Here is an 18,526-nt window from a genome sequence, read left to right as displayed (position 1 = left end):
GCGTGGTATTGAGTCTTTCTTTCCAAATTTTTCATGCCACAAAGTGCAGCCATAGAACCCACCACAAGGGATCTCTGTACTCCAGCTTAAGAGTACAAACCTCCAGCTCAGAGTGCTTAAAATATGGTAAGCTCACCTTTGGTCAAGAATTTAATGACTAAAAAAAAAATACTGTGCTTTATTTTATGTGGCTGGGTGGATGCTGCACTCCCTGCAACTTTAAATATATGCTTGGTGGTACCACTGCCCCTTCTAGGGGCACCACAATGTTCCAAAAAATAAGAAAAGAGTCCTCACAAGGTATTATGGGGTGCTCTTTCACTGGAACAGTAAATTATAAATCAGTGGCACCTGACACTCATCATTCCTTCTTTTTTAATTTACTTTTTAGGGTCGAGCCTGCGAGTGCATGTGGTAGCGCATGTGTCTCCCATGCAAGACACTGTTGTGTTCAGTAAAGGGCTTGGAGCCCGCCTGTCGCTCACCATTTCTTGGTTTGCGTGGCACTCTGCTTTACAGCCTTGTAATTCGTCAAGGCATGTCTGGCATCATTTCTGTTCCTCTGTGTGGAGCAGGCATAAAACACTAATTGATTTCATCTTAATTAGTGCCTGTTGGCTGCTACTGACATGATAGAGGTACTACTTTGTTCTAACTTCCAGTATTCCGCAAACAGAAGGCTTGTGACTGACAAAAAAACGTGCCCAGCAGGACAAACAAAATTGCAAAGTTTTATTTTTTAAAGCCAGCTCTATTTTATTTTGTTATGTCGTCTTTTCTCAGTTTCCACTCATGTTTTCTTTTGTTTTTTTTTACTCATGGGCGCTGCTGTCAAAAGATGACAATTAACTTGTTTGAAATATGCAAGACCCATTGCATTGCAAATGCTTGTTTATTATTATGCACCCAGGGCATGCTCAACTGTTTTATAATGTTGGGGGCCAAAACGATTTTCCCAAGGCCCTCAGGCCCCCTGCTGGCTCCCAACCAGCCCCATACTGGTGCTGGTGAGAGGCGGCATTTTTTTGGGGGCCTTTTTTTTTTGTTCCAAATGGTTGTCCCGGTGCCCACACCACAGTGAAGATAGTTAGGGGCTATGGTGCTAGACAGCTATCTTTAAAATGTTTTTGGGGGATGCCCTGGGTTGTTGGGTGCTGTGGGGTATGCCCCAAGAAACCCTGCAGCCCCAGCCACCTCCCCAGCCAGCATCCATTGTTGTACTATTCTCCTTTGCTCCTGCTGCCAGGGCAGGAGGAATTTATTTTACTGCTCCCGACTGAATGGAAGCAAGGATGTGTTTTCTGCCCTCGAGGATGTGGGCTGCATATGCCCGCACTCTCCCTGACAGAAAATGGCAGAGTCCCAGGGGCTGGGGGGAAGAGCACTGCTTACATGAGGCGCTCGCGAATGGAATCCCCGGGCCAATCTACAGCTGTGGCAGAGGAGGTACGCCCTCCTCCCCTGATGTTAAAAAAACGGTCCTGGGAAATGGGATACCAAGGCCTCATAGGGGTAAAGAGAAGGGGATGCGGGGTGGTGGGTACTCACTACCTCCCCTTAAATATGTCTGTGCTATCCACCGGGGCATGGCCAACCCCCACGTGACTGCCATTTGTTATTTTAATTGGAGATGCAGATCCTCTGATCCAGGACCAACCTGCCCCCTCCCCAAACCAGGCCAAGAGGACAAAGGTATATCTACCCTGCCCCCTATATGTTTTTTAAAAACTTTTCTCAAGGACAGTGGACTGAGTCCCTTAGTTGAAAGACGGCAGCCATCACATCTTTGTTGGTTTGGTGGCAGCCAATCAGATCTTATCTAGGGATCTGTCGGCTCCGCAGATCTTCTGCGGCATACAATGTACGCTTTTGAAACTTCATTTTTTAATTACTACTGAACAAAGTTGCACTAAAAAACAAAAAAGCATGCTTTCCGGAGCAAAATCTAGCTTTCTACCAAATTTGGTGCATTTCTGTTCAGGTGTTTTGGTTGTAGCTGTCTTTAATTTTCCTATAGAAAAATAATAAAAAACTTTTGTCAGTTCCCACTTAGTGGATCACCTTGACAATTTCCAGGAAGAAGCTGAAGTAATTCAGACTTTTATTTTGGAAAGTTTTGTGAAGATCCATAAAAAGGCATTATAAGCAAACCAAAAAATACTTCTCCTATGGCAACGCGGTCCTAACTATAACTATATATGTATGTGTGTATGTACATATATATATAAAATATATCCTTGAAACTTACAAAACCCTTACACAACCTTTTGCTCCTAACCATCCCTGAACCCTAAAAAACCCTTACCACTCTCTTTTAATGTTCCTGAGGGGAATGCTTCTCTAGATCTGTAGATTTATATTCCCTTCTCATCTCTGCTAGCTCCACATTCTGCTGCTGACCCGTCTCTACCTGTGACCAGTTCCCTCAAGGGACACGTCAATCTGAGGAGGGCCTGCCACTCTGGTTCCATGGACTTTTCATTCTCTATCATCACCTTCAGCAAGACCACAACCTACTCCTGTCCCTCCTCTACCTGTGACCAGAATCTAAAGGAAGGAATACTACGGTTCTACACCCACAAGTTTTGGATCACACTTACCTTTAATAACTCTATGTTCTGCTGTTTGCACTTCTCCTCTATCTCTGTAATTAATTTCTGGACGATCGATTGCTCTTTTAACATTCCTGTCACTTTCATCCGGATCATCCTTAGATGCTCCTTCTTCTGTGTCTCCACGTGCTTGAGGATATGTTGCTTCTCTTGCTCCATGATTTTCTCCAGTTCCTCAAATGCAACTAAGATTTTCTCCCTCTGGTTCCTCAGTTCTCCCTTTAGCAGAAAAAATAGATGTATCTGAAATATATCTTGGAGAAACCAGTATGAAAGCCACATAAAAGTTTCATTTTGAAAAGCAAACAAACACCACATGTTTTCCTTGTTTTGTTCTTTTTCCAGCCCCAGCCATTGCTTTAAATGTGTTTTCTAACTGTTTGTATCAGCATTGCTAGATGGATGACTATCACAACTACTGAATGACACCCATTGTGGTCTCTTCCTAAATACAGAGTGATGGATGTTACGAAAACAGAATTTATAGCATTCAGGCAAAGCACTAGGAATGCATTGGATAAAATATAAGGCCAGTGCAAAATAGCAAGGTACGTGCTGTTTTATGGACATGATACACACTGATGGAAGAATAAACCTAAAGGGATCGTGCAGCATGGAGCACATCTCAACACTAAAAGAAAGGCTAGACTGCCTAGTCCCCAATCCAACTGACAGAGTTCTGTTTCTCTAGGAACAGCAATGGTACCGAGTAAAGGGGGATTCCAGAAAAGCCTTATGAGTGAAGGGGTTCAGGACAACATCTAACTCATTCACTAAACTGCATGCTGTGCTCTTTCTATTTACATGCAACCCCTTTCATTCACACACATGGAAAGATTTCAAAGCTTAAAAAGAAGAGGGTGTCGGGGGGCTGTAATATCTGGATTAAAAACATTTTTAACAGACCTTGAGTAAACTGGATAGAGCTTTGTAGTTTATGACCAACATATAATGCGAAAGAACAGCATAACTGAATCAGTGGTGCCACTGGAAGGCCACCCGTTCACTTAGGCTGCTACACTGGCTCTAACTGCATGGACATTGATCTCTGATGCTTCAAAGCAATGAACCAAATTAAGTTAAAGAATGGAGTGAGTCAGACAAACCAGTGAGCCACAGTCTCAAAGGCATCCGTGCAGGGCCTTGGGTTACCATGAGCGACTATCTTTTTGAAGAGGTGATTAAATGTGATACCTTAAATGAAAGCAAAGCTACAACGTTTCGTTGCAACCTATACAGAGCAAGCATGGAAAACCAATTGGTCTCACCTTGAATATTCAGGTTCAGACCTACTGGCTTTGCCAGTGCTTGCTTCTTTTGGTGCAGTTTTGATAAGTATCCCAAGAAGAATTCATATAGGAGCAGGCATGAACAAGCATGTGCTTTCATAGGCAACAAACTTAGAATGTTTTTTAACATAAAACATTTAGGCCCTCATTATGACCCTGGCGGTCTTCTGACTGCCAGGGTCATGGTGGCAGTCTCACCGCCGTTGGGCCGGCGGTGAAGACCGCCACATTATGAGTGTGGCGGGTTTGCCTCTGCCAACCTGCTACATCCCCACCTGTACCGCTAGGGCAGTTGGACCCGCCGGCCGGAGATTAGCATCCAATGAAGACCACCGACGGTATTAGGAATCGGCTTTCCACCAGGGTTTCTGCAGCAGTAGCACCGCCATGAAAACCCTGGCGGAAAGGCTACAGGTGACAGGAAACTTCTTTCCTGTCACCGGCAGATGACACCCCCCCCCCAGGCAAGGCCAATAACCCCCCTTCATACCAGAACCCCCGCTCCCCCACCAGAACAGCGTCCCCCTCCCCCCACCAGTACAGTGCCCTCCTACCCGCATACACGCACACAGAAACCCACACACACCTTGCATACGCTTTCACGCACCTCGCATACACTCATTCACCAACACTTACATACATGCCTTCACTCACAAGCATCTATACTCACATTCACTTACAAGCATCCATACAAGCATTCACTTACAAGCATCCATACAAGCATTCACTTACAAGCATCCATACACGCACTCACTTCAACAATCATACCTACATTCACACACGCATACACACTTACATTCACACATGCAGACAACACCCACTCACACACGCAACATCCCCCATCCTTCCCCTCCCCTCCCCTGTCGGATGATCGACTTACCTTGTCTGGCAGGGGGGTCTTCCCGCAGGGAACAGGAACAGGCGCTTCAACCGCCGGCAGCGGCCCGCCACCAGTACACCACCAGGCCATATTACAGGTCGTAATACGGCTGGTGGAACCCTTTTGGCGGGGCAGGGCCGGTAGTGAAACCGCCAATGTGCCTCCGACCACCATATTACGAGTATTGCAGGATTTCCGCCAAGTCGTAATGAGGGCCTTAATGACAGCCACCAATGTGTTAGCAGATGTTCACAACCGCCACCATCTATCTTTTGTTGTTGTTTTTTTAAGTGTTTTTGTTTAAAAAAAAAAGGAAAGAAAGAAAGAAAAATAAACGAAAACAAATGTATACATGGATGCCCACCAATATTGAATTTATGGACTTAATGTATTATAACTTGCTAAGCTGGAGAGGGGTCATATGCTAGAAGAGTGTATCAGCCTAGGCATTTAGAACAACATACCAAGCCAGACAGGATGAGGAATCCTAACCAAAGGATAGATCTGGAGAGGCCTGAGACTATGACTCAGGAGCGTATCTGTATACCCAGCTAGTCTACTGCGATCCGGGCTAAAAAAGAAATGAAGATTATAAAACCATGGAAGTGTTTCATAGCTACTTAATTGTGGTGCGGTTCCTATCATGAAACAGGACTGCACGTTTGGAACATCAGAATGTGGAGTACTGAATCCTTCCACACCATCAGAATCTGTCGGCTCGGTTCCTGGCTAGCTTGCAGTGCCTCACCCGAAACCCTAACCTTACGTGGAGAAGGTGATTTGTGGCAACCTGAAACATGAGACTTCTCAGGGAAGTTGCAGAAGCGTCTCTCACCCTTTAGTCGTTTTACCCATGCATTGCAAGGTGAAAACACAAAGAAGATACGTAATGAGTTTTCAATGTGTTTATTGAACCTACAGTAATCTTATAAAGAGAATGAACTGCGATAATTAGGCAGACCAAACAGAGTAAAATAAACCGCATTATGTACAGGGAGAAAACAATGAACATTCTCACCACTGTTAGCTGGTTCTAGAAAGTCTAGAGATTCCCACTCAGTCCTCATACACTAAAGAGAGCATATTTGGGTGTACCCTTCTGCCTCTCCAATCCAAGGGAATTCACTTGAGCCTTATACCTGAAGCAGGTGTCAAGACTCTGTGTGGTGAATGGCAATCGTCAGGAGGCTTGTGGATCAGCACCAGCAATGCTGCATAGCCGAGCACAACAGTCCCAAGATAGTCGCGACTGGAATGCCCCTTTGACCCTTCTGGTCAGCGCATTGCTTATATAATAAAACTGCCCTGTGTTAGAAGATGCAGCTCTGACGTGATGCTTTGTCTCAGTATTAGAAGCTGTCGCTGAAACTGGCAACACAGTACCCAGAATATCCCATTCTGTATGTAGCCTTGGACAGAGCGTTCCTGATTATGGGTCACAAAAGCCAACTAGAGCCAAGTGTCATGTGCACTGCCTTCCCAGAATATTATTGTGTAAGCTTGTACATAAAAAATAATACTACTGAAACCCGATGTACCTAAAATGTACTAAATGTAAAATGTGCACTGCGAAAAGCTAAAAAAAAAAAGGGGGGGGGACCAACTCGGTCCAAGATGGACATTACCACAAAACCATGTTCCTATTTTCTGTGGAGACACACAAGATGCACAAGTGTATGGGACAAGCAGTCAGCTTCTCCATGGTTAAAGGGAAGGAGTGGATAACCACCCTCTTATCCCCCTCCCCACACACATCATGTAAGGAACAAACTCTTTCTTGACAAAAACAACCAGAAATAATCTTCTCACCAATATCAGAAGGTTACAAAATGCTGCGGTTATGAAAGTCATCCTGCAAGAAAAGTTCCTTATCAAGATAGATCCATCCTGACATAACAGACATGGAAGGAAAAGCAAATAGGAACAGCTGCATTCAAGGTTAGAGTGTTAGAAGCTCCAAGACGAATGCTCCTGTAAGAAGCATGCTACCAATATTGCCATATTTCCAGGACCCAAACAGATCCACATGTGGGAAGCACTATTTGCAGATAATGCATTCTATCACATTTGGGATGGAGGGAATGTATCTCTGAGCTAGATGAGTCTGCCTACAACATGCATCCTTTTCCCACCTCTAGCTCATTTACAAATCCTAAACCACATTTTCATGGATAGCTGATCAAGCAAGTTGGAATAGGTGCCTCCCTGTTTGTTTATCTTGTTGCTTGTATAGATATAAGAGATGACTGTAAGCCAGGCTTGAGCACCAATACCTAGATGTGAATCCCCAGGTTGGTAACCTTTTTTCAAGTATAAAAAGTAGCTTTCATTTTGACTTAAATGAGTCACTTGTCTTGGAGGCCTCCGGTTTTGATGGAAGAAAAGCCATGTGTCCCCAACACTCACAATAGCAGATCCAATCCTGACTCAAGGATATGGTTGGTTGTTCATGCAACAGCACTTGCATTCTTTGTGTATGTCGTGTGAGCATGACTATGAGTATATGTATGTGTAGGTGTAGTACATGTAGGGTAGGAGGAAACTCTGTGAAGGATGAGTCTGAGTACTGGGGCCAGTGGTGTTCACTTTGGGACCCCTGGTTTAGCATGGCACAAGAAGGATATTGAGGATAACTTCCTTAGACATTGGAAGTGAACTGAATGCCTGCCTGTGGCTGGAGGGAGGAGACCCAGACACTGAAATGAGGAAGCTGGATAAAGTGAGTGAGGAGGTTGGAGGAAGGGCTACCTTTATAAAACTTTGTGTTAGCATAAGGCTGCTGATTAGTTCTTCCAGAACACTACCATTTAGTAGATGATAGGGTTGAGGGGTGGGAGTGCTCCTTCTGTTTTCAAGTTGAGGAGGTTTCTATGGAGGGTCTCCTCTTATGCCTGTCCCAGACTACTGTTTTGAAGAAGTTGACGGCAGCAAGGTGCACAGAACTCACACTTCATTGAGCCCATGTTTTAGATATTCCTGGTTGGAGCCATCCCCTTCGCTACCTGCTTGGAAAACCATCAATTTACACAAAGGTTGTGCCTGGAAATAACAAATGACTGCAAGTGACATCTGAAAGAGAACCCTGTCAAACCGGGTCTGAAGCCTAAGACAGTGGATCCACATCCCCTGTCTGGAAAATATGCATAAATGTGGGATCCAAACCACCCCATCTTGTTCCAGATCCAAGCCCTTCATGAAGGAAGGGCGTGCGTCCCAATGCTCCTGTACAACCGGGGCTGGTGTATGCATGAAACCCAGTCTCCCAGGAATAAGGGGACAACACTTGAAGTTTGCAATTTGCTGGAGATGCTGATGGCCTGCCTAAAGCCTGCCTGCACTTTCAGAGAGGGAAGGAGAGTGTCTGGTCCTGTAGGGGGAGAGACCTTCCAGGCGGAGAATTACTAGGTGTAGGGCGCCCAGACGTAATGTACTTCTGAGAGGGAAACCAATCCTGAACTGTAATCTGCAGGGTCCCCGGTCTCCCGGGGAAGCTTCCACCCTGAGCTGCAGAAAACAGTAGTGACTAAGTTGTCACCATCCATCCCTGTGTTCCCGCCATTAACCAGAGGGCCTAGCGCTGGCACGTGAGATGCCCACAAGAGGCACTGATGCATTGGCCTTCAGGGCTAGAACTGCCGAAGACAAGCATCCACCTCCACCATTCACCAAGGCTGCAACTGCCAAGGACAAGCATCCGCCTGGTTTGAACAATAGTTTATTGTGTTTGTTGGTTAACTGTTAAGTTCTGCGCTCTTGTCTCCCACACTATCTCCATGAGAAACCTGTGACTGCTTGCCTTGCTACCCTGAGAGCAAAGTGCAAAAAGGGTTGTACTTAGCCCAGTTTGTAGAGACATAGTAGCATGGATCCTGGACAACAGAGGCAAACTACCTTAACCACCGTGGCTGGGGCTCTGTGATCACTGTAAATGCCCTCAGAGGAGTGGAAAAGCAAGCTGCTAGGACATAACACCAGAGTCACTTACTTAACACAGCTCATTCTATTGTAGCTTGTCTTCCTTTGCTGAGGTTTTCAGTTTTTTTGTTCATCCTGCCTAGATGTGCCAGAGAAGAATCCTGGCCATGGTAATGTTCTTGATGGTGCTTCGGCGAAACCCATAATGTAAAGTAAATGTAAAGTAAAGTTGACGGGAACAGTTAGGATTTGTAATACAACACCTTGAGATAGCTACAAGGACTGAGGGAACCTAACAAGCATTGTAGCGTTTGGCGCTGATGTAGACTGACCCGACTGGCTCACAGTCTCTACGCGTATTTATGGTTCTGTGCACCTAGTTGAGAACAAAGCAAGCGTTCATATGGCCAACTGGCAGCGAAACACAGTTTTTGTAATACATGTTCCGTCCACTGGCATGGTGTTTGTGATATGTGCTTCACACACTGGCACAGTATTTCTGATACGCGTTCAGTTCGTTGTCACAGTATCGCAACAAAAGGTCACTGGTTTTCAATGTTGCTTCTCAAGTACTATACCTACAGTCAGGTTAGCAGAATAAAAGATTAGAATCTCCTTGGCAGGATCTAGCAGGTTTTCATCGTAAGTGGAGAGATTTGCATGAGGAATTGTGCGCCTCCATTGTTCAAAAATGTACAAGAAGATGTCTGAGGTTGGTTCACAGATGCTCTCTCATTTTCATGGTTTGCAGAAATGGCAGCTATATACTTCAAGCACTATAATTGTTCACACATATCCATTGAAAATTCGTGACTTTTCTTCTTCGCTGGCTGAATCGCACAGGAAGTAGTTATCCGCTAAAACTCAACATGTAAATGTTTTTCTGAAGCTGAGATAATCGTTTTGGAGATGAAATATCTTTATAATCTTTTTCTCATTCCATATGGTATCCTTCTACTCCCTCTTAACCTCTGTGTTTTCTCTCAAGCACATTCACAAGCACCTGCTGGAGTTCTCGTTGTGAGCATACAGACCAGCATCTCTATTCACACATGTTAGTAAGTAAAGTCCTGCAGAGCCCTCCATCAGCCACACCACCAGCTGAGATGTGGAAGGGAAGTGTCTGTGCTGTGTCAATAGTGCCTGACATGTGAAGACTTTGCTGCAGCTCCTCTGTGCCATCTCCTCATGCCTCCTGTGGGGCAAGTCACTGTCTACCAAGGGAAAACCGATTCAAGAGCCTGCAAATCATTAAGAGGTCACACTACTAGTTGGCTTAGGGGAAACTGGCCGACTCACAGCTCCACAGAATATCTACCTGCACCTACAGATCATAGGGCCTTCCTGCTAGGTGACTGGACAAACTAATATTACAGCACCAAAACAGAAGAGACAACAGCTAACAACCACGTAGCGCCCTTCCTCCCTCCCCACTTTACCCCACATGAGATCTCTCCAATTTCATGAAGCTGAACTTATGTTAAGCCTTAAGGCACATTCAGCATGAGTGACTGGGAGTACTCTTAAATCAGCATTGCACTTTGACACATACACAATATGCACAATTCCCCACAAACTCATACTACACTCCATATGCTCACATATTCAAGTTGCACCCAAACTAAATCATACACAAAACAGGAAGACATACACAAATACAGACTTCTACTTGGAAACGCACTTGCATATTTACACATGAACATGTCCACAAATGCAAACAAAATCACTCAGGTTCGCCTTCCTCCACACGTAGAAGCAAGTGGGCAAAGATGCAAAGGGGTCCTGAACTACACAAACCTTAAAACTGACCAATTACAAAAACAAAGAGGCACATAACTACACAAAAGTGAGCGAGCAAGCGCGCGTGCACACACACACACACATATATTTCAACTGAAACTCACCATTGTGAATTTGTAAGCCTTGTCTTCTTTGAGTTTAGTTTCCAGAATAAGTTGCAACTTCTTATTCAGAGAAATCAGACAATCCTGGAGCCAATCCTACAGAGAAGAGATGCAAGGATCAGTGTACGGTTAGAGTCTAGACAATAAAGCATACAGGTATCCTCATTAGCATTTTGACTTCAGCCAATCAAGACGCTTAGAACGAAGAAAGACAAGCTCTGCCTGCTTTGTAAACCAGCTTAGGGTATCCGCTTGTTGCTTGGATATGGCGCAGGGGTCAAACAAGACATGGGGTGGGAGATGGATGGCGTCAGAGTGTGGGCAGGAAAGAGGAGTACAGTGGGTAGGACAGGGCAAATGAGAAAAAAATCAAAGTAATCACGAAGATTTGGCTAATAGCTTTTTGGCAGATCTAGCCATAAGGTAGGTAGGTCGGGGTGGGGGTGTTTGTGTCACAAAGAATAAGAGCGAGAGAGGTCATGTTTACTCAATCTCCAATATTATCTTTATTTTTTACAATGCTGTTACTAACCTGTGTTATTACCTTATTTCCTGATTTAATTGAAGTTCCTTATGTAACTTAAAATTTGCGTAACTACGTCCCACTGTGTACAAATCCTTAATCTGTGGCACTAGCCTTACGATTGGTTTCCTTCCCCTTTAAACTTCCTATTAATGCTCGCAATCACTGCGTTTTAAAACATTTGCAAGTGGGTTAAAAGTGCAACATGGTAAATACAACTTTGTGCAGCTGCAGGCTAGGACCAGGTCCCAGCAGACATCTGCCATTTACACAACATGCACTCCTTGGAAGCCTCAACAGACCAACCGCGTTTTACTCCTAATGATCTCAAGTAAGGGTCCCGCGGAGTGAGACGCATCATTCCAGATCTGTCACATACACATTCTGTACGCAATAATGTAACAGTCAATGACAACCACAGAATGAGTTCCTCCCATTCCTGCTACACACACATAGACATTCTGCTCTCCTCCGAAAACCACACACACCTTTTGCTCGGCCCATAAAAGACTCCTCTATAGAACCTATAGTACCTGTCATCCTAAACCCATTCCAAATGTCTAGTTTTTGATACGAGGGTCAACTTCCGTGTGGTCCTAAACAATCACATTTAGTTGTCTCCCTACGTGACCCACAGTGTGGACTAGCACATTGCCAGGGTGTGCTTGTCTTTAATTATCAACTGGATGCATTCTTTCACTGCACCTTTCTGTCGAATAGGGGCATCAATTTAGGAAGCTTTCTTTTTTTCAGAGCCTGCTCTGTTGTCTAGTTTCTCCAATGAGCAGGCTGTACGCAAACCCGCAAGGAACCTACAGGTAAGTGTGCAACAAGCTTGTGTGCACCTGTCGGTGCTGAGTTCACACGGATGGCGGGAGGGCTGCCCGAGGTACACCACGAGCTGCCATGGTGCCCCACTCATGGAAGGTAAACTAACTGATCCTCATGCTTTTGCCTTTCCCCCTCACCACTACTCATATCTGTCCTTGAAAGAGAGGGTGTTTTTCTTAATCTTAAACCTGCTGATCCCCTCTATTGTGTCTTGTTCACCAATCCCAGGTCTCTCGTACACTTTGTTAAATGTCAGATCGCAGCCACCAACAGCAAAGATATCTCTGGGAAATTCGGTTTCTTTCTGAGACTTGGCTTCACAATCACTCAGGTTCTGACATAATCAGTGCTTTACCAGGTGGATATAATATCATGATTCGTTATCATGCTATCTTGTGGAGGGAGAGGAGGTGGCATTCATCTATAGGGGAGGCCTGTTGGCCAGGCCTCCTCAGATGTCACTGCTAGGTCTCACCATCAACTGCTCTAGTCTTCTTGCCAGACCACTGCCCCAAACATAGGGGGTCATTCCGACCCTGGCGGTAAAAACCGCCAGGGCCGTGAACGATGGAAAGCACCGCGAACAGGCTGGCGGTGCTTCCTGGGCCATTCTGAAGGTCAGAAAACCGGGTCCGGCGGTTTCCCGCCGGATTAACCCCGGTTGGCCCAATCCGCCATGGCGGCGGGATTCTGACCCCCTTCCCGCCAGCCTGTTTCTGGCGGTTTTTACCGCCAGGAAAAGGCTGGCGGGAACGGGTGTCCTGGGGCCCCCTAACAGGGCCCCATGAAGCTTTTCACTGTCTGCTTAGCAGACAGTGAAAAGCGCAACGGGTGCAACTGCACCCGTCGCACACCTGCAACACCGCCGGCTCCATTTGGAGCCGGCTTCTGTGTTGCAGGCAGCCTTCCCGCTGGGCCGGCGGGCGCTAACAATGTTAGCGCCCGCCGGCCCAGCGGGAAGGTCGGAATGGCCCCAGCGGTCTTCCGACTGCGGAGCGGCCATATGGCGGTTCCCGCCAGGCGGGCGGCGACCGCCGCCCTCCGCAGTTGGAATGAGGGCCATAGTCAGCAAACATCTGGAGCCCTCAGCGTGAGGTGGCAGGACAGGCAGACCTGCAAGATACTTATGTTTCCTTCTGGGAAGTTTTAAATAGGCGACCCTACAGATACGCTAGCTAGGCACCTTTTTTAGTCTATATTTTCATTTTATTTATCTCAAATGGTCAGCAGCTCTACCCATCTTAAAGGACATATGTTGGACATCATTTTAGTCCCATCTAAGCAGACAGAGTTTATGCACCATGATCATGACCTAATCCTGTTTAAAAGCAATCAATAGAAATCTTTTACATCCACTCCATATATATCACAACATTTTCTCCCCCTTTCCAAAATAAATGGCCTCAAGGCCTGAAACAACGCCCTCCTTGTTCAATGATCATCTTACATTTATGCTGTGCGAACAGTTCAGGCCATAACAAATAAACCAAGCCTGTCTTTCTACAACACTCTTACTCATGCAGGAACAGTTGCCCTGGGAATAGTATGGAAACCATTCAAGCTACAGCGGTGGACAATGGGGTCTTAGCGGGTATGATCCTTCTTGTTCTATCTGCTAAGACGATTATGCTGCCCAAACCAGAATTAATTTCTGATTTCTTTTTGCATAGAGCTGCATTATGTGATTCACTAAGTTGTACTAATCAGTTAAATCTCAAAACGTATATTCGCAGTAGGTCACAAACCTTCTTGACACATGAATAATAGTTGGGCAGGAGGCAGTTGCAGGCTCCCACAAACTGCTGCAAATGTCAGAATAGAGGTCTGTAAGGAACGGTAGAGGCCCATCCTTTGTTTTGCATTCCCCATGTGGAAGCATTTTTTAAAGCAGCATAAACTGGAGAGGTGCTGTTTGTAAAAAACAAAAATGCCTCCCAGCAGGAAGGACATTGGGAAGCATGCAGTAATCCTATGGTCCACTGTCTGACCCCACTAAAGGGCACCCACAACCATTCCCAAAGGGGATGAGTCCCTTGGGCCAGGATCCCCTTTCCAAATTAGTTAGCAGACTAACTTGGGGTGGGTAACTGATCAATGCAACCTGCTGTCTTAAACCATGGATACATAGATTTGCGACTTATAAATTAAAAGGGAATGCTTCTATCATGCAGACTCACAGGGCGGTGAAGAATGACTGGACCATATTTCTTCAAATCTGGTGCCTCTAACTGCACGTTCAGCAAATGCTTCTTTGGAACTGTGTATCTTAGACATGCCCCCAACCCCCACGCCCCCACACACACCCCCATCTCTGCAGTGTGGAGATCCGATTGATCATCCAATTTTGGTCAATTAATGATCTGGCCACAGCTAATGCTATCTTAATATAACACTGGCCTGCCGGCTTCATTCTTCGGCTTTCACTAGACATACAGAATAGTACTTCTGCTTCTGGGGGGGGGGGGGGGTTGGAGGGGGGGCAGAGGGGGGTTTACAACTCTCACCTGCTTGCTTAAATTTTGAAAAAGCTGCTGCCAGAAATAGCCCAATTTTGGACAAGTGAAAAATATATTAAGCCAATCACCCGTTCCCTCCAGATGGCAACGAAAGCATTGATCTTGTACTTCAGGATACATTTTGTGGAGAGTGTTCGAAGCGATAATAAGCCATCCATTGTGAAAGAAATGTCATTCTTTTGAAATTTACGGCTCTTAAAGATTTATCCCCTAGGACCAATATAATCAGCCAGATACTCTCCGATAATCTGCACCCAGTACTCAAATAGATCTTTTCTAAATGCTTGGGAACCAAGTGCTGCTTAGATGCATTCTGAAGCAATCTATACCAATTACCAATCCCTGTTAGCTCGGTTTTGGCCAGGGAGCGTATAATCTGATGAGGTTCTTGATTTACATTGTATTACGTGGAAAGAAAGTGAGTTATCTGGAGATAAATCCATGCTACACTGTCTCCCAAGCCTTTACTCCTCTGCATAATTTCATCCCAAGTTAATATCCTGCCTCGCATAACCAAGTCCCCCAGCAATTTGTAGCCTTGCAAAGCCCAGAGCGATAACACTGCCCTAGGGAGTGAGAGGCCGAAAAAATTACATTCTGAGAGCTGCAAGTAATAAAAGCAAGCCGATACCTAGTACATCTTATATATGGCTAATAGTCTCCGACACCATTTCTGCAATGTCTTGTTTTAGTTTTTTGTTTTTTGTAGTTGTGCGTTTTTTTTATAAAAGCAGGTATATTAATTGCGGATTCACATGCCAGTTTCTTAAAAAAATAATCCTCCAGCTCGCCCCTACCCCCCAGAAGTCTAGCTGCCAAGTCCATGATGGCTGCATGACAATACACGCGAATATGTGGTAGCGCCAATCCGCCCTGTACCTCTGTAAGTTGCAATATGATGACCTTGAATCTAGGAGCTTTGTTACACCATATAAAGCTCCTCAGCATTGAGTCAAGTTCCCTGAAATATTGACTCTTAACCTTGATTTGAACTTTGGAAATCAAAAAAAGCAATAATGGCAAAATCAACATCTTCACCAATGCCACCTGTCCAAGTAATGTAAGCTGTAGAAGAGACCATCTATTTAAGAAATCCTTAATCTTCCTGATCATATCTATGTAGTTCAATTGATAAATCTGCAAAATGTTGGTAGTAACATATATGCCCAAATACCTAACTGGGTCTCGAGTCCTCACCTGTGAATACAAACATAATGGGAGATCTTCAATAGGGGCAATGAACAACAATGCCTCTGTCTTGCTAGAATTCACTTTATAGTCTGCAATGACTGAATACTCCTCTAGTAGCCCGAATGCTAGCTGCAACCTAGCTGTGTCAGGCCTAAGATACAGCGCCATGTCGTCAGCAAATAGGTTTAATTTTGGCATCTCTTCTAATGGTGCAAACAACCCGGATGTATTTCGTAATTTAATCGCCAGAGGCTCAGTAAAGAAGGCAAACAATATAGATGATGAAGAGCACCCGTGGCGAGTGCCTCTACTGATAGAAATCTCACCAACCATACAGAAATTTATTGTCACCTTGGTCTGTGCCCCATGTTACAGATTTTTAAGCATGGTCATGAATTGCAGGGGTAGTCCAAATTGCAGCAGGGAGAGAAATAGCAAATCCCAATTAACCATATCAAAGGCCTTCTCGGCGCCAACCATGACTACCACGGCCGGCATTTGATTGCATAAGAGATAGTCAATAGCATGGATCAGAAAGTTCATACTGGGGACCATCAATTGATTGGAGACAAAACCGGTCTGATCTGGATGTATCAGTACTTGTGCTGCAGTTGCCCAGATTTTAGTAAAAATCTTATAATCCACATTAAGTAGACTGATTGGCCTGTAAGAGTTAGGATTAAGCAGGGATTTGCCCTTTTTCACAAAACTAATTATCAAGAATTCATTGAAAGAGAGGGGCATCTCTCCCCCTTCTCTTATGTGATTAAAGAGGTCAGTCAGAAAATGCATGAGCTGTGGATCAAAGACCTTATAAAACTATGAGGGAAAGCCGTCAGTACCGCACACTTTTGCATTGGGCACTGTCACCAAAGCTTTCAGTATCATTGATATTTCCCACGTCATAGTCTTGATATAAATGTCAGACAGCCGAGGTACAGTAAGTGAGCTAAGATATTGTGCTATATAAGCCTGGGGTACCTGAAATTCAGTTTCGTATAGGCACCTGAACTGGTTAAGAAAAACTTGGGCTTCCTCCTCTTTCTCTGTGACTGTTTTGCGAGTGGCCAGATCTTGTATCTGCCGCACCAAGGACTTCTGCTTGGTCCGTGTGGACCATGCCAATCATTTGCCTATCTGTTGCCCTTCCTCGTAGACTTGCTGTTGATAAGTTTTGGAGCAGTAGATTTCTTCTAAAATAAAAGAATAACGCAAGCTTTATTTAGCCTGCTCAATTCCAATACCGCAGCAAGCTCCATAGGTGTTTTCAGAACTCCCCTTGCTTTCATTTCTAAAATAGACTGCAACTCCTTGATGTGTCTGTTGCACTCTTTACCTAACTTAGCCTTACATGCTATAATGTGGCCATGTGCAGTGGCTTTAAAGGCCTCCCAGATAGAAAAAAGTGACGCAGAATTCCTGTTGATCTAAAAATAATTGTATTATAAACGCCCACATTTCCTGTACCCACTCTTGATTGGACAGTAAAGCCCTATCCAGCTGCCATCCTGATTTTGTTTTGGACCGGTTGCCCAAAGTGACTGTCATTGACACCATAGAGTGGTCCGAAAAGGGGTTAGAATAAATATACGTACCCACAAATAGAAAGGATTGGTATGCCAAGAAAAAAACAATATGAGATGCCGTTTTAGAGCACTGAAAGTGGCATGTATATAGGGCGCTGGCGGGTTCTCCAACCGCCAAGGATCTACAAGCTTAAAATCCTGCTGAAGCGATGTCAGCACCTGCTTAGTCTTGGGCTTCAGCTGTTTTTGGTCTTGTTAGATGTATCTAGTGAGAGATCTTGGATGAAATTAAAGTCCCCCCCACTATTAAAGTGCCTGCTGACGCTATTGCAGGCAGTATGATATATGGTGGATAAAGGGCCAGGATCATCACTAATAGGGCCATAATAATGTATCAGGTTTAGAGGGGAATGGTTTGCCAACACCTTAAGTCAAAGCCACCTCCCCACAGGAGCCCGTATCACCTCCCTAAAGTTCCACCTAATGTTGCTCTCCAGAAGAATGGCTACGCCTCGAGCTGCTACCCCACAGGAGGCAAAATAAGAATAGGAATATTGTTAGGGATGAAACTTTTAGGGTTATTATCTTTCAAATGAGTTTCTTGTAAAAAGACTACCTGCGGTGTTAGTGAAATGAAACATCTAATAAGACTGCCATATTTGCGTCTATTAATAATTCCACTGGCGCTGCAAGGGATAATGTTTAGGCTAGCCATTATGTCCTTGAATGTAATCTGCGGCTGATGCGGCTACTGCCACCGAACAATAGTTAAATAAAACAGTCTTTTCACAAGGGCTCAATTTGTTTTCTATCCTTATGCCCTGCTCCCTTCTCCCTCCGACCCTCCTTCCTCACCACCAATGCTCCCACCACCCCTACCTCCCCTCCTTCTCCCCAGATTACAGAGCCACTCCTGCTAACAGCCCTGAGGGGGCCTCTTCTCTCTGGTGCTTCCACCTCCTTACCCACTTCTCACTCCCCCTTTCCTTGTTGATGGCGCATTGGCATGGCGCAGAGGCCGGAACCTTGGGAAGCTGGAAGAAGTTCCCCTAACACATTTCAAAACATAGGCTACATTAATCAGAACAAAGGGAAAAAGAGAAAAGAAGAAGAAAAGAAAATCAAAAATGAATCAGTTCAAATTTAAAGTTAGTAAAACACCACTGGTCATGCCTCAGCTTTCAAGAAAAGAATCATTTTGAGTGAATCTGAACCAAGAAAGCCTTTGCCTGCTCTGTTGTATGAAAAATGTGCACATATCCCTTGTAAAAATAACTTTCAGCTAGGTTTGCTAAACAATGCCTGCTGGCACACCAAGAGATTTAAAATTATTGATCAT

General features: G+C 44.9%; 1 protein-coding gene across 1 annotated transcript in view; it reads right to left on the bottom strand.

Moving 5' to 3' along the window:
• Positions 1-18,526, bottom strand: part of LOC138299215 (E3 ubiquitin-protein ligase TRIM39-like) — a 122,231-nt gene that overhangs the window by 77,478 nt on the left and 26,227 nt on the right. Inside the window, exons 3-4 of the mRNA XM_069237339.1 lie at positions 10,601-10,696; positions 2,601-2,831 (exon numbers count right to left, since the gene is read on the bottom strand). Of these exons, the coding sequence (XP_069093440.1) occupies positions 2,601-2,831; positions 10,601-10,696 (327 nt within the window). The remainder of the gene's footprint in view (positions 1-2,600; positions 2,832-10,600; positions 10,697-18,526) is intronic.

Source organism: Pleurodeles waltl, chromosome 6, assembly GCF_031143425.1.
Source record: "Pleurodeles waltl isolate 20211129_DDA chromosome 6, aPleWal1.hap1.20221129, whole genome shotgun sequence".
Classification (NCBI taxonomy): Eukaryota; Metazoa; Chordata; class Amphibia; order Caudata; family Salamandridae; genus Pleurodeles; species Pleurodeles waltl.
This window is presented reverse-complemented; position numbering and strand designations above follow the sequence as displayed.